Raw genomic sequence first — 15,534 nt, forward strand, 5'->3', positions numbered from 1 at the left:
CACTGTATGTCCCCTAAGAAATTAAAGACTTTTCTTGCAATTAGTGGCTTTCTTATGGCCACACAGTTGTTTAGTCCCAATCCTGTGATTTCTCATCACATTGTCTCATCTCATCTCATTATCTCTAGCCGCTTTATCCTTCTACAGGGTCGCAGGCAAGCTGGAGCCTATCCCAGCTGACTACGGGTGAAAGGCGGGGTACACCCTGGACAAGTCGCCAGGTCATCACAGGGCTGACACATAGACACAAACAACCATTCACACTCACATTCACACCTACGCTCAATTTAGAGTCACCAGTTAACCTAACCTGCATGTCTTTGGACTGTGGGGGAAACCGGAGCACCCGGAGGAAACCCACACGGACACGGGGAGAACATGCAAACTCCACACAGAAAGGCCCTCGCCGGCCCCGGGGTTCGAACCCAGGACCTTCTTGCTGTGAGGCGACAGCGCTAACCACTACACCACCGTGCCGCCCTCATCACATTGTGCATGTGGAAATTATCTTACTTTTACTATTGTGAGTTCTCTGCCTTTATTTTTTAATGATTCGACTTCATCAAGCATTTAAGTGATCTCCGATCAGTCAGTCAAGATTCTTCTCTGACCACATTTCTTCCTTGAAGTTGACAGTACACCACTGTCCTTCCAGGTTTTAATGTATTGAACAGTTCTTAACCCAATTCCAGTAATTTCAGCAATCTCCTTAGTTGTTTGCTTGATGCAGACTGATAATTTAACCCTTCTGAAACACTAAAATTTTTTCCCACAACCACAGGATATGTATTTCAACATTGTTTTAAAAAAAAAAAAAAAAAGAGAAGCTACTCATTGCATCAGTTCAGGATAAAAGAATTGTAGCGAGCTAAAACACATCACTGCTGTAATTATCCAATCAAAGGTGCTTATGTGTTTGATTATTTAAGTACAAGTGTTGACATCTTCCATGTCTCTAGCAAATGCTTGGCAGCTATCTCAGTCTATTTTCCTCTACAGTACAGATACCACCACTACTCATTTCTATTCTCTACTGTACTCTAAGGCATTACTTGAGGATAATAATATGAAATGAATGTGTAGTTTGCTATAATTTAATAGTGCTAAAAGCCACTTCCTGTACTTATCAGTCCACTTGAATCTGCCAACCTTTAAAAAAAAGAAAAAAAAAAACAGGTTTGTTTTTGAAAAGTGAGTTTATTGCACTATCAAACTACCATCCAAAACCCATCACTCCCTTTTTATTTTAACTATACACAGTCCTGTGAACAGAAAATGCCATGCTATTAAGTCTTCTAATTCAAGAAACATTTTATTCATCATTCTGATTTTCTATTATTACAGAATTAGTTATTCAAATGTAAACCAAAAAGTCAGTTTTTAGCCTGATCCAAGGTGGACACTAGCAATCCTCAATTTAGACCTTTAAAAAAAACAAAAAAAACACCACTACATTTAAGGAAACCTATGTACTTACTATCCAAGTAGTAAAGCGTTCAATCCCGTGTTGGAATTTTTTTTTTTAAATTTCTTTATTTTTAAATCGGCAGTGTCCACCTTCACAACTAGTTTTCAAGTCATCTTGCCATGAACTAGTGTACTTAAATTCATCAGTAAAAAAAAAAAGTGCTAAATGTATCAGTAAGAAGTTATAATAATAAAAGCTGTTACTTAGATTCAGAGAGAAAGTCAAGATATACCAGTCAACACTTACTGAATACGAGTAATGCCTGTTGAGAAGAATATTAAGAAGAAATGTAGAAAATCCACCCAAAAACTCAGCAAAAGTGACAATCACTAACAATCAAAACATTTTACAGGTTGAAATACCTTTATGGTTAGTACATCATAAATCACTGTTTGGAAATAAGAGTGTATTCTGAACTTCCCCTCACCATCACCAAAAAAGGTCCTCTGCACCCCCACAACAATTGTCCAATGAAAATTATAATTAAAAGATTAATGCTGGAAAGGACAGGGAAGTGACCTGCTGAAACCAACTTCCTAGAAAGGAAGAAAAAAACAAACAAACCCCAAAGAGCAGCAATTTAACCAAACATGCTGATAGGCATAGATCATTTCATAAGCCTAAAATCTCACGCACACACATCCAGAATAGACCTTTGGATCTGGGACTCTTATGTTCAGCGTAGCCCCTAAAGTGCACAATCTCAGACAGATAAAACATCAGTGGGACTGAGCAGCATTTGTTCATTAAACAAGTGTGTAGAATTACTTCTGACTTATCCTTAAGGAAAATAACTTGTTACTTCGAACCAAACAAGAAGGTCTGAAGTATTTCTCTTGAATGTGATCCCTGACACTGACTCTTTAAGCCAATTAGCATGCAAGTTATTAACAAGACCATGACAATCAGGCCAGTCTGTGCCTTTACAGGCACTGTATGTGCACTGGGCGCATGAAAACGTGACACCGTGGAATAACAGAGAACAGTCTTTTGACTTCATTGCCGCAGGTCATAAGGCACAACCATGAATGTTATAAGGGGAAGTGTCACATAAAACACTTATTCACAATTCAGTAATTCAACCACTATCTAAGAAATGTCAAATAAACTAAGCTCTCCTGTTTCTAAACGGTGTTAAGGCACAATCAGAGTTCACAATAACATGAATGTTAAGTGTTACGCATCCCTTTTGTAGTTCTCAGTAAGTGTGTGATTACTTGACGTGGTTTCCCTGTACACAGTGCTGCTGTCAGATCATCACTAAAGTAACAAAAGGTCCTGTTTGATCGAATATGACTAACAGAAAATGGGCTATTTTATGTTCTGTTTAATAGTTAAAGTACAGTGAGAGGTAAAGGTCTCATCCAGCATAATGGGTATTTAGGTTAACATAGTTGTAAGAGATCAATCTTGTGCATTGTAAATGGTGTGAGGGTTTTTGGAAGCAAAGCAGGGGAAAACTGCTGTTCAACTGCAACACCTGAACCCTCCTGTAGAGCCACTTTTGCTGTTTATGTCAACGTTTTCATTGGTCGGCTCCTTTCCAGGGGTCTAAAAGAAAGAGGACAGCATAGTTTTGTTACAGTGGTGAAAACCACAACCTACAATTATCACCTTATTATACCATATATGGACACCAGTGTTTTACTGGGAAATATGCCACTCATTTTTCATACGAGCTACATCTGGGACATGGAGAACCAAAACTGTGCCATAAGTCTCTATATGTCACTTGTGAGGAAACCGATGAATTGTTTTGATAAATTTGGGTACTTACTTTGTGAATATGTCTATATAATAAAAAGAAACTCACACGCTGGCTCAAAGATATGAAGTTTATCTTCTTTTGTTGCCAAACTCGCATTTTTCATACAAAATACACTGCGGATCTGAGTGACATATTTTCCAATATTTCCCGCTGATGACGTCACTCCCAGTGTTTTCCCGCCGCGTAAAAACGCAGTCAACTCACAGAGACGAGACTGGGCCCTTCTAAAAGTGGTCTCAAGACTGATCTCGAGACTAAGGGCCTCTGCATGCTCTTGCGACAAGGCTTTCGCAGATAGCTTTTCGTAGACAGTTGTAATTTATCGTTGAGCGGGGAGTAATAGGCGTGCGCGATGTTATTCACCGCTACAACGCAAGGGGGCGCGAAGTCGTGAAATCGCTAGGAGTAGTTGGTGGGTGTGGTTAGTGGAGTGTTTATCCTCCGGTTACTTATAATGACTAGAACTGGAGTCGTATAGATGTACGTACTTCCTCGATCAACCGCTTTTCGTGCTGCTCCATCTTCGCTCGTGTTTTTAAAAATGGCGGTCGTGAAAACAAAACAAACCGGGAAAGTAGGGAAGCGGAAGTGCGTGTACAGCGGATGTAGAGTGGACCAATCAGAGCCCTCTTGTCTGCGAGGCTTCTGCGGTGGTCACAATTTTTGGGAGGTGCGCGCAGAGCGTCTGCGAAGGTGGGGGGGCTACGCAGACGCTATCTGTGACGCCATCTGCGAGGACTGCATTGTCAGCATAAATTGGCCTTAAGACAATACTATATAGTCAAAAGTTTGTGGACACCTGACCATCACACCCATATGTGAGGCTTCTCCAAACTGTTGTCACAAAGTTGGAACAACACAATTGTCTCTAATGTCTTTGTACGCTGTAGCATTGCTGGAACTAAGGGGCTCAAACATGCCCCTGTGCACAAAGCGAGATCCATAAAGACACGGTGTGCCAAGTTTGGAGTGGAAGAACGTGAGTGGTCTGCACAGAACCCTGAACTCATCCCCACTGATCACCTCTGGGATGAAATGGAACTCTGACTGTACCCCAGGCCTCCTTGCCCAGACATCAGTGTCTGACCTCACTAATGCTCTTGTAGCTGAATGAGCAAATCCCCACAGCAATGTTCCGAAATCAAGTGGAAATCCTTCTCAGAGTGAAGGGTTATGTTCAATATGCACATACAGGTGTGATGATCAGGTGTACACAAACTTCTGGCCATATTGAATAAGTTGCAATTTTGTGCAAAACATGGAATTTTTACTGCAAAATGTTGACAGCCTCTAATTTATTAGTCCTTACCTTTTGCAGAATGTCCTCAGCGAGTGTGAGGAAAGCTTTTTCGATGTTGATGTTCGCTTTTGCACTCGTTTCAAAGAAGCGGATGTTGTGTTCTGAGGCAATCTGAAAGCAAACGAAGAAAATTACATGCTTAAGCAAGTTTGAAAGAAAACCCTAAAACCCACCCTTTAACTCTTTACCTCTTAAAGCAGTTGCTACAGCCACCCTTGTACACTAAGTAACTTTAAAAACGCACATTGATAAAACTTGCTGAATTCGTGCTGAGTTTATCTCAAGAAGAAAAGAAATATATCACAATGGAAAAATAACTTCGTTCCGCCTGAATAAGTTCCAAATCTGTGCTCAAATCAGAATTTAAGGGAGTTGTACTCAATAATGTACAATATGACTCGGGTAGTCAATGACATGGACAGGCTTTAATTTTCAAACAAATTTTGCATACACTGTACACACACAATCTTGCCTATAAATACCCGGGGGAAATGATGGGAAAATTGTCATTATTGAAGATGCCACGCCTAAGCCAAAATCAACGTGAACAGGCCATCGGGATGTTGCGTGCCGGAAGTACACAGACCGAGGTCGCCCGGCACTTCGGTGTTCATCATTCGACCATTTCCCGTTTGAGTCAGCGTTACAGACAGACAGGGAGCACCAGGGATCGTCCACGCCCTGGTCAGCCTCGAGTCACGACGCCAGTTCAGGATCAACACATCAGGCTAGCTCACCTCCGTGACAGATTCCTGACACCCTCAGTCACTGCTGCTGAGACCCCTGGACGACACAGACCCAGAATCTCCAGCATGACGGTCCGAACATGGACCAACTGTCACTTTGAATTTTTTTATTGTGAATTAATTCTTGAGTTTGACAATAAATGTCCTTTATCGATGTTTCAAGATGTGTGTGCATTACATAAAATATCATAAATTTCAAATATATGCATGGATCTAAAGTGATATCGTGTTGAATTCCATTGTGCGTTTTTAAAGTTACTTAGTATATATGTATATACTGTTCACCCTGAGAACATATTTACAAGAAAAAGAGTCTAAAGACAAGGTTTTGACAAGGTTTTAGACAAGGCATCATATGTCGTCATTATGGGATATACACGGGGTCGTCATATGTCGTCATTAAGGGGTAAAGAGTTAAGCCTGCATTTTGGACACATCGCTCAGCTATTCTACATGTAGAGTAAACTCATGTAGGAAAAGGTTTACCTGTTCTCCCTTTACTTTAGGTACCACACGCATGTCTTCCATATCACACTTGTTACCAAGCAGCATTTTCTCCACATCCTCATTTGCATGCTAGGAAAATAAATAAGGTATGGATTAAAAAAAAATTGCAATCAGCATGGAGAAAAAAAAAGGAAAAAAAAAAAACCACTACCTATTCTGAGGACCAGCATTTTCAGACTATAATCTGCTCTGGCATACAAGACGTACCTCCTCAAGTTCTGCTTCGAGAAAGGAAAAAGCTTTATACCTTAAATCACCTCACTGTTTCTGTTGTATTAATTGTACCTTGGCTTTTTCATTTAATAGCATTTAAATGTATTGATAGAACAGTCACAGCACAGATAGGGTTCTGTGAACCATGGGGTCGCCAATGATACGGATGGAGTCAAAGGAGATTCTTATGTACCATGATTTATAATGTAGTTCAATGTATACAAATTTGATTTATCTAATATTTATTCATAAAACTGTCTGCTTATTATTATTAAAATTTGCATTATTCGTCATTCAATTTGAACCTCCATTTAAGCCCATTTTACATCTTGTTCTGCGTCCAACATGCTGTCATGTCAAAGTGGCCTTTATACCAGACACCGGCTGCATTCCAAATGGCTATTTAAAATAGAAACAAAAGCACCCTTGCGACACATGGTCATGGTTTCTCAATAGAAATACTACAAAATGCAGCACTCATCCTATATTTTGTCGTGCATGCCCAACAGCACATGGGTGATATTTTGGTTTGTAACCTACTGCACGTGCTGGTTAAAAGTGAATTTAGTAGTGAAAATCTCATTCATTAATAAACTTTGTAAGCATATCCATCCATCCATCCATTATCTGTAACTGCTTATCCTATGCAGGGTCGCAGGCAAGCTGGAGCCTATCCCAGCTGACTATGGGCAAGAGGTAGGGTACACCATAGACAAGTTGCCAGATCAGCACAGGGCTGACACAAAGACGAACAGCCAATCACACTCACATTCACACCTATGGTCAATTTAGAGCCACCAATTAACCTAACCTGCGTATCTTTGGACTGTGGGGGAAACCGGAGCACCCGGAGGAAACCCACGCAGAAATGGGGAGAACATTCTTGCTGTGAGGCGACAGTGCTAACCACTACACCACCGTGCTGCCCGTGAGCATATACAGTAATAACATATGTTTAGAAGCACTGAAATGTATACTGGATGTCCTGACGTGCTCACGCTATGAGGCCTTTGATGTGCAATGATCTTTACACTCAAGAAAATATTACATGAACTTGTACATTATACGTGAACTTGACTAAAAAACCCAGCCATTTGCTAGCATTTAATTACAGGATGCGGGGTTCGGTGTCATCGTGTGCATCAAATCAATGGTAGCAATCTCGGTTGGATGTAATACCTGAGATGAGAGTCGTGCTTTCTACTACATCTCCTGACTCTGATAAGCTGTAGTGTGATGCATAAACCCAGTCTTCTCATTACATACAGCAGTGCTACCTTTCCCTCTCTTACATATAACAGTTAAATGTAAATGTTCAAGATGTTGATTGTACATGGAGTTGTTCAGATCCATTTTAATCAATAAATAAGAAGTTTATCTAGAACACTGCCGACTGTACCTTTTTTAACGGTAATGCACCGAGTCTGAAAGTAGTAAGCCTATCATTTCTGGTCATTCCTGCTAAAACCTCGGGGGTCACCGGGCAAAGAAAGATTGTCTCCTGAACAACAGCATCGCCTACTGGTATGGAAACATTTCACCTACACGGGTGTCAGCTGTAATGAAATTGTTGGTTTCAGTCTGATGGCAATTTGGTGATTTTGCTTGCCATGATAACTGTGGGATTTTTTTAAAATAAAAGATAGAAGCATAACATTGTTGTAATGTTTGTCATTTAGTGTTAAAACAATAAGCAGATAATGTTCAGCTAATGCAAATTCACAACTCCCACTAGAGAGAACACCCTGAGGCATCATACCACATAAAATGTCAATTATCTTTGCGAAATGCTTCCAAGGAGAAAAATTTTAACAGTAGTGTGTCATTTCTGGGGGGGGGGGAGCAGAGTCATGGACCACAAAAATACTCTGGAAATTCTCAGTAATCAACTTTCATGTTACACTACAATCCATATAAGTTTAACCTCAGTGGTTAGAATCCCACCTCCTCAATGTTTCGCAGCCATTTGCTGATATTTTCAAAGCTTTTAGCATTGGTAATGTCATACACCAGCAGGATCCCCATGGCTCCTCTGTAATAAGAGGTTGTAATGGTGTGAAAACGCTCCTGTCCAGCTGTATCCCTGAAATGGAAGAAATAACATCACATACGATTATGATTCTTACTTTGGAACCAGATTGAGCTTTGCAGATATTTTTTTTTTTTTTTTTTTGATACAAGAGATTTGAAACCTGTCAGTACTTGTAACATACCATATTTGAAGTTTGATCCTCTTGCCATTTAGTTCAACTGTCTTGATTTTGAAATCTATCCCTGGAAAGTTACATTATAAAGGTTATTATATAAACATGACTATTTCTCAGTTATGGGTTGTTTTACAATCAGGGTACAAAGTTTGTGTCACAGGGGTCCAAAATTCAAATTGATTCAAACTTGTTCTTGTACCAGTTTTTAAGTGAAGGACAAGTTAAAGAACAGATAGGCATGTGTAATAGTTTGTATTATAACAAGATTAAGTGTAGCTTTAAACAGGGCTGGGAGAAACAAATGAAGTGATTCTCGGAGACAACTTTTTTTTGACAATTCAGAATCCACTACTTTCATAGTGCTTTTAAATATAAGGTTGTAAGCTTTGTATTAGTTGTCTCGAATATTTATGTCCCAATATCTTGACCACATTTTAGGATGAAAATAATCATTTTAGATATATGTTATTTTATATTGAAAAATTAGCTGTCTCGGAGAGGACTTTTTTTTTTGACACAATTACATACTAATTTGATCAAAATAGTCTGAAAACTTACTGCCATTCAACATTAAAACTTAACTATGTTTCCAATGATATGGAACCAAATATTTGTTTTATGGTATAAAGAATGATGTAAGTGCATCCCTTTTGGAGCTACCTGTGGTCAAAAAAGCACTTTTTCTAAATGACACGAGTAATTTTGCTAAATATGACATATATTGCCATACATTCACCAAAAATAACCTTATCACCAATTTTTTTTTTTTTTTGCATGGTAAATAGAGCTATCACAGGGCTACAATAAAACAACCAAGTTTATTTAGTCAAGCCTTTTGATATTGAAGATAATAAGTGTTAAATGTGATTTTTAGCGTGCGTACCCTGATTGTAAAACAACCCTTATTATAAGTACAGTAATATCTGATGTAAAGACATTTTTTATAAATGAACAAACAATGGATGAGGAAAAAAAAAAGTCTCTGGGTTCTCAGATCATACACTTAAAGTAGAGGAGACGGATAGAGTCTGCGTTAGACTGTAGGGTTAGTTTGCATTTCGTAAGGTTAGCTGATTTATTGATTAACTGAATACACATGTGATCCTTACCGATGGTTGAGATAAACGTAGTGTTGAACGCGTCATCCGAAAAGCGAAACAACACACACGTTTTGCCAACGCCTGAATCTCCAATAAGCAGGAGTTTAAACAACAAATCGTAGGTCTTCTTGGCCATTTGGCATGGAGCTTCAAAGCGGACACTCCTTCAAAGAACTAGTCTAAGGGTAAAAGCAGGAAGCCCACTTTTCTGATCCTCGACTCTAAATGAGGAACTTCACCAGGAACAGCTCATACTAACCGAGTTCACCAATAAACCGAGTTAGCGCGCTGTTAGCTCCTTAACTGTCAAAGTTTCTTAGCTGCTAGCTTTTAGCTCCTATCGGGCCACTTACTCAGAACGATTAAAGTAACTCGCTGGTTACCTGACCGACGAGCTCATAAAACCACAACAACAACGTTGTATTAAAAAAAAAAGACTACAAACGTAAACAAAAAAAATTACAGCAAAGACAAAATCAGCTATTTACGTCTAAAACAGTTACGACTTGACGGAACTCGTCAAGGACCACAGAAAAAGGACACCACTGCGCATGCGCAGACGCTTTTGGCGAGCAGTATCATTAAACCCGATCCGTGTCCTGCCCAATTTTCACTACGCATGTGCATCAATGTTGCACATGCGTATATCTGATTACATTTTACATTTTTCAGAACAGGGCTAGAGCTCATCTGCAGCGCGCTCGCGCTCGTGTGGCATCGTCCTAAACGACGCCTTATTTTATGATGCAAATATGATGGGACTTATTCATTTTTTAATCAATAAATGTTCTGTTATTAAGTTTTACCAGGCTTGGAAAAACAGATTATTCAATAACTTAAACCCATTATTAAATTATTATTAAGTGCAAATAATAATAATGATAGATAGATAGATAGATAGATAGATAGATAGATAGATAGATAGATAGATAGATAGAATTAAAGTGCCTATAGCACGGAATATAAATGATAGTCTTATTAATTTAATAAATATATTTTCTGTTATTAAGTTTTACCATGCTTGGATAAACACATTATTCAATAACTTAGACCCATTATTAAATTATTATTAAGTGCAAATAATAATAATAATAATAATAATAGATAGATAGATAGATAGATAGATAGATAGATAGATAGATAGATAGATAGATAGATAGAATTAAAGTGCCTATAGCACAGAATATAAATTATAGTCTTATTAATTTAATAAATATATTTTCTGTTATTAAGTTTTACCATGCTTGGAAAAACACATTATTCAATAACTTAAACCCATTAAATAAAATAAATTGAATTATTATTTAGTGCAAATAATAATAATAATAATAATAATAATAATAATAATAATGATAGATAGATAGATAGATAGATAGATAGATAGATAGATAGATAGATAGATAGAATTAAAATGCCTATAGCATGCTATAATAAATTATAGTCTCGTCTTTTTGTGTTGTAAATGTCATGTACTGTAGTGTTTTTTTTTGTTGTTGTTTTTAATCTGAGGCCTTGAGCCTGTGTGACAACATGAAGAGCCAGAGACTCCTTTGTGTGACTAGAGTTAAAACAGGACTGTTGTGATTCTGGACAATCATGATAGAGTACAATTCTTTGTGTGCCTGTTAAACAAATAAAGGGTCTTGTTCTAACCTGTGGGTTGTAGAAATCTAATGCACGTTGTTGAGTTAAGCCTTGAAAAATTCCCGTAACAAAAGTACAGTCTTTTTACACTATCATATAAAAGTCTTAGACACATGCAAAGAAATGCTTTAGAGCAAAGATGCCTTCAAAAATAATGAAATTAAATGTGTATATATAAAAAACACATTATAAAGAGCAGTAAACAGTAATAAATGAAACTAATTCTATATTTAGTCTGATGTCCTTTTGCTTGAAAATTAGTATTCTCAGGTATAATTTGTAGTTTTACTGAGCATCTTCCAGAACCAGCCTCAGTTCTTCTGGACACTTTGACTGTCACACTTTCTTCTTAATTTTGCAACAAAACCCAGCAGCCTTCATCATGTTTTTTGTCTGAAAAGTGTCTCTTGTGTACTACAGTGGTGCTTGAAAGTTTGTGAACCCTTTAGAATTTTCTATATTTCTGCATAAATATGACCTAAAACATCATCAGATTTTCACACAAGTCCTAAAAGTAGATAAAGAGAACCCAGTTAAACAAATGAGACAAAAATATTATACTTGGTCATTTATTTATTGAGGAAAATGATCCAATATTACATATCTGTGAGTGGCAAAAGTATGTGAACCTCTAGGATTAGCAGTTAATTTGAAGGTGAAATTAGAGTCAGGTGTTTTCAATCAATGGGATGACAATCAGGTGAGAGTGGGCACCTTGTTTTATTTAAAGAACAGGGATCTATCAAAGTCTGATCTTCACAACACGTTTGTGGAAGTGTATCATGGCACGAACAAAGGAGATTTCTGAGGACCTCAGAAAAAGCGTTGTTGATGCTTATCAGGCTGGAAAAGGTTACAAAACCATCTCTAAAGAGTTTGGACTCCACCAATCCACAGTCAGACAGATTGTATACGAATGGAGGAAATTCAAGACCATTGTTACCCTCCCCAGGAGTGGTCGACCAACAAAGATCACTCCAAGAGCAAGGCGTGTCATGGTCGGCGAGGTAACAAAGGACCCCAGGGTAACTTCTAAGCAACTGAAGGCCTCTCTCTCATTGACTAATGTTCATGAGTCCACCATCAGGAGAACACTGAACAACAATGGTGTGCATGGCAGGGCTGAAAGGAGAAAGCCACTGCTCTCCAAAAAGAACATTGCTGCTTGTCTGCAGTTTGCTAAAGATCACGTGGACAAGCCAGAAGGCTATTGGAAAAATGTTTTGTGGATAGATGAGACCAAAATAGAACTTTTCAGTTTAAATGAGAAGCGCGGCGGCATGGTGGTGTAGTGGTTAGCACTGTCGCCTCACAGCAAGAAGGTCCGGGTTCGAGCCCCGTGGCCGACGAGGGCCTTTCTGTGCGGAATTTGCATGTTCCCCCCGTGTCCGCGTGGGTTTCCTCCGGGTGCTCCGGTTTCCCCCACAGTCCAAAGACATGCAGGTTAGGTTAACTGGTGACTTTAAATTGACTGTAGGTGTGAGTGTGAGTGTGAATGGTTGTCTGTGTCTATGTGTCATCCCTGTGATGACCTGGTGACTTGTCCAGGGTGTACCCCGCCTTTCGCCCGTAGTCAGCTGGGATAGGCTCCAGCTTGCCTGCGACCCTGTAGAACAGGATAAAGCGGCTAGAGATAATGAGATGAGATGAGAAGCGCTATGTTTGGAGAAAGGAAAACACTGCATTCCAGCATAAGAACCTTATCCCATCTGTGAAACATGGTGGTGGTAGTATCATGGTTTGGGCCTGTTTTGCTGCATCTGGGCCAGGACGGCTTGCCATCACTGATGAAACAATGAATTCTGAATTATACCAGTGAATTCTAAAGGAAAATGTCAGGACATCTGTCCATGAACTGAATCTCAAGAGAAGTTGGGTCATGTAGCAAGACAACGACCCTAAGCACACAAGTCGTTCTACCAAAGAATGGCTAAAGAAGAATAAAGTTAATGTTTTGGAATGGCCAAGTCAATGTCCTGACCTTAATCCAATGGAAATGTTGTAGAAGGACCTGAAGCGAGCAGTTCATGTGAGGAAACCCACCAACATCCCAGAGTTGAAGCTGTTCTGTACGGAGGAATGGGCTAAAATTCCTCCAAGCCGGTGTGCAGGACTGATCAACAGTTACCGCAAACGTTTAGTTGCAGTTATTGCTGCACAACGGAGGGGGGTCACACCAGATACTGAAAGCAAAGGTTCACATACTTTTGCCATGTAATACCGGATCATTTTACCACCTCAATAAATAAATGACCCAGTATGCTATTTTTGTCTCATTTGTTTAGGTTCTCTTTATCTACTTTTAGGACTTGTGTGAAAATCTGATGATGTTTTAGGTCATATTTATGCAGAAACATAGAAAATTCTAAAGGGTTCACAAACTTTGAAGCACCACTGTGTGTACTGCTTTGCTTACTGACATACAGAACATTTTTCTGTAACATTAGATTTTGTCTTGAAAGCCTAATACTATGTACACAGTACCATTCAAAAGTTTAGACACACCTACTCATTCATACAGTGTTTTGCAAAAGTATTCATCCCCTTGGTGTTTGTCCTGTTTTGTCGCATTACTATCTCGTCTCGTCTCGTCTTCTTCCGCTTATCCAGGACCGGGTCGCGGAGGCAGCAGTCTAAGCATGGAAGCCCAAACTTCCCTTTCCCCAGACACCTTGGCCAGCTCCTCGGGAAGAACACCGAGGCGTTCCCAGGCCAGCCGAGAGACACAGTCCCTCCAGCGTGTCCTGGGTCTTCCCCGGGGCCTCCTCCCGGGGGGACATGCCTGGAACACCTCCCCAGGGAGGCGTCCAGGAGGCATCCGAAAAAGATGCCCGAGCCACCTCAGCTGGTTCCTCTCGATGTGGAGGAGCAGCGGCTCTACTCCGAGCTCCTCCCGAGTGACTGTGCTTCTCACCCTATCTCTAAGGGAGCGCCCAGCCACCCTGCGAAGGAAACTCATTTCAGCCGCTTGTATCCGCGATCTTGTTCTTTCTGTCATTACCCAAAGCTCATGACCATAGGTGAGAGTCGGAACGTAGATCGACCGGTAAATTGAGAGCTTCGCCTTTTGGCTCAGCTCCTTCTTCACCACGACGGACCGGTAAAGCGACCGCATCACTGCGGAGGCTGCACCGATCCGCCTGTCGATCTCACGCTCCATCCTTCCCTCACTCGTGAACAAGATCCCGAGATACTTAAACTCCTCCACTTGAGGCAGGACTTCTCCACCAACCTGGAGAGGGCAAGCCACCCTTTTCCGGTCGAGAACCATGGCCTCGGACTTGGAGGTGCTGATTCTCATCCCAGCCGCTTCACACTCGACTGCAAACCGCCCCAGTGCATGCTGAAGGTCCTGGTTTGAAGAAGCCAACAGGACAACATCATCCGCAAAAAGCAGAGATGAAATCCTGTGGTTCCCAAACAGGATTCCTTCCGGCCCCTGGCTGCGCCTAGAAATTCTGTCCATAAAAATTATGAACAGAACCGGTGACAAAGGGCAGCCCTGACGGAGTCCAACATGCACTGGGAACAGGTCTGACTTACTGCCGGCAATGCGAACCAGACTCCTGCTCCGTTCGTACAGGGACCGGACAGCCCTTAGCAAAGAGCCCCGAACCCCATACTCCCGAAGCACCCCCCACAGAATACCACGGGGGACACGGTCGAATGCCTTCTCCAGATCCACAAAGCACATGTGGACTGGTTGGGCAAACTCCCATGAACCCTCGAGCACCCTATGAAGGGTATAGAGCTGGTCCAGTGTTCCGCGACCAGGACGAAAACCGCATTGTTCCTCCTGGATCCGAGGTTCGACTATCGGTCGAATTCTCCTCTCCAGTACCCTGGAGTAAACTTTCCCTGGGAGGCTGAGAAGTGTGATTCCCCTATAATTGGAGCACACTCTCCGGTCCCCTTTCTTAAAAAGAGGGACCACCACCCCAGTCTGCCACTCCAGAGGCACTGTCCCCGACCGCCACGCGATGTTGCAGAGGCGTGTCAACCAAGACAGCCCCACAACATCCAGAGACTTGAGATACTCAGGGCGGATCTCATCCACCCCCGGTGCCTTGCCACCGAGGAGCTTGCAAACCACCTCAGTGACTTCGGCTTGGGTAATGGACGAGTCCACCTCTGAGTCATCAGCCTCAGTCTCCTCAGTGGAAGACATGACGGTGGGATTGAGGAGATCCTCAAAGTATTCCTTCCACCGCCCGACAATGTCCCCAGTCGAGGTCAACAGCTCCCCACCCGCACTGTAAACAGTGTTGGCAGAGTACTGCTTCCCCCTCCTGAGGCGCCGGACGGTTTGCCAGAATTTCTTCGAGGCCGACCGATAGTCCTTCTCCATGGCCTCCCCGAACTCCTCCCAGTTCCGAGTTTTTGCCTCCGCAACTGCCCGAGCTGCAGCACGCCTGGCCTGCCGATACCCGTCGGCTGCCTCAGGAGTCCCGGAGGTCAACATGGCCCGATAGGACTCCTTCTTCAGCTTGACGGCATCCCTTACTTCCGGTGTCCACCACCGGGTTCGGGGATTGCCGCCACGACAGGCACCGGAGACCTTGCGGCCACAGCTCCGAACAG

General features: G+C 41.3%; 1 protein-coding gene across 1 annotated transcript; it reads right to left on the bottom strand.

Moving 5' to 3' along the window:
* Positions 1-1,177: 1,177 nt before the first annotated feature.
* Positions 1,178-9,866, bottom strand: LOC132894385 (ras-related protein Rab-10-like). Its single transcript, XM_060934144.1, has 6 exons — positions 9,319-9,866; positions 8,216-8,276; positions 7,947-8,085; positions 5,769-5,858; positions 4,546-4,647; positions 1,178-3,019 (listed from the first exon to the last, which is right to left on the bottom strand). The coding sequence occupies exons 1-6, from the start codon at positions 9,443-9,445 to the stop codon at positions 2,936-2,938; spliced, it is 603 nt and encodes a 200-aa protein (XP_060790127.1). The 5' UTR covers positions 9,446-9,866; the 3' UTR covers positions 1,178-2,935.
* Positions 9,867-15,534: the final 5,668 nt, after the last annotated feature.

The sequence above is a fragment of the Neoarius graeffei genome, chromosome 11, assembly GCF_027579695.1.
Source record: "Neoarius graeffei isolate fNeoGra1 chromosome 11, fNeoGra1.pri, whole genome shotgun sequence".
Classification (NCBI taxonomy): domain Eukaryota; kingdom Metazoa; phylum Chordata; class Actinopteri; order Siluriformes; family Ariidae; genus Neoarius; species Neoarius graeffei.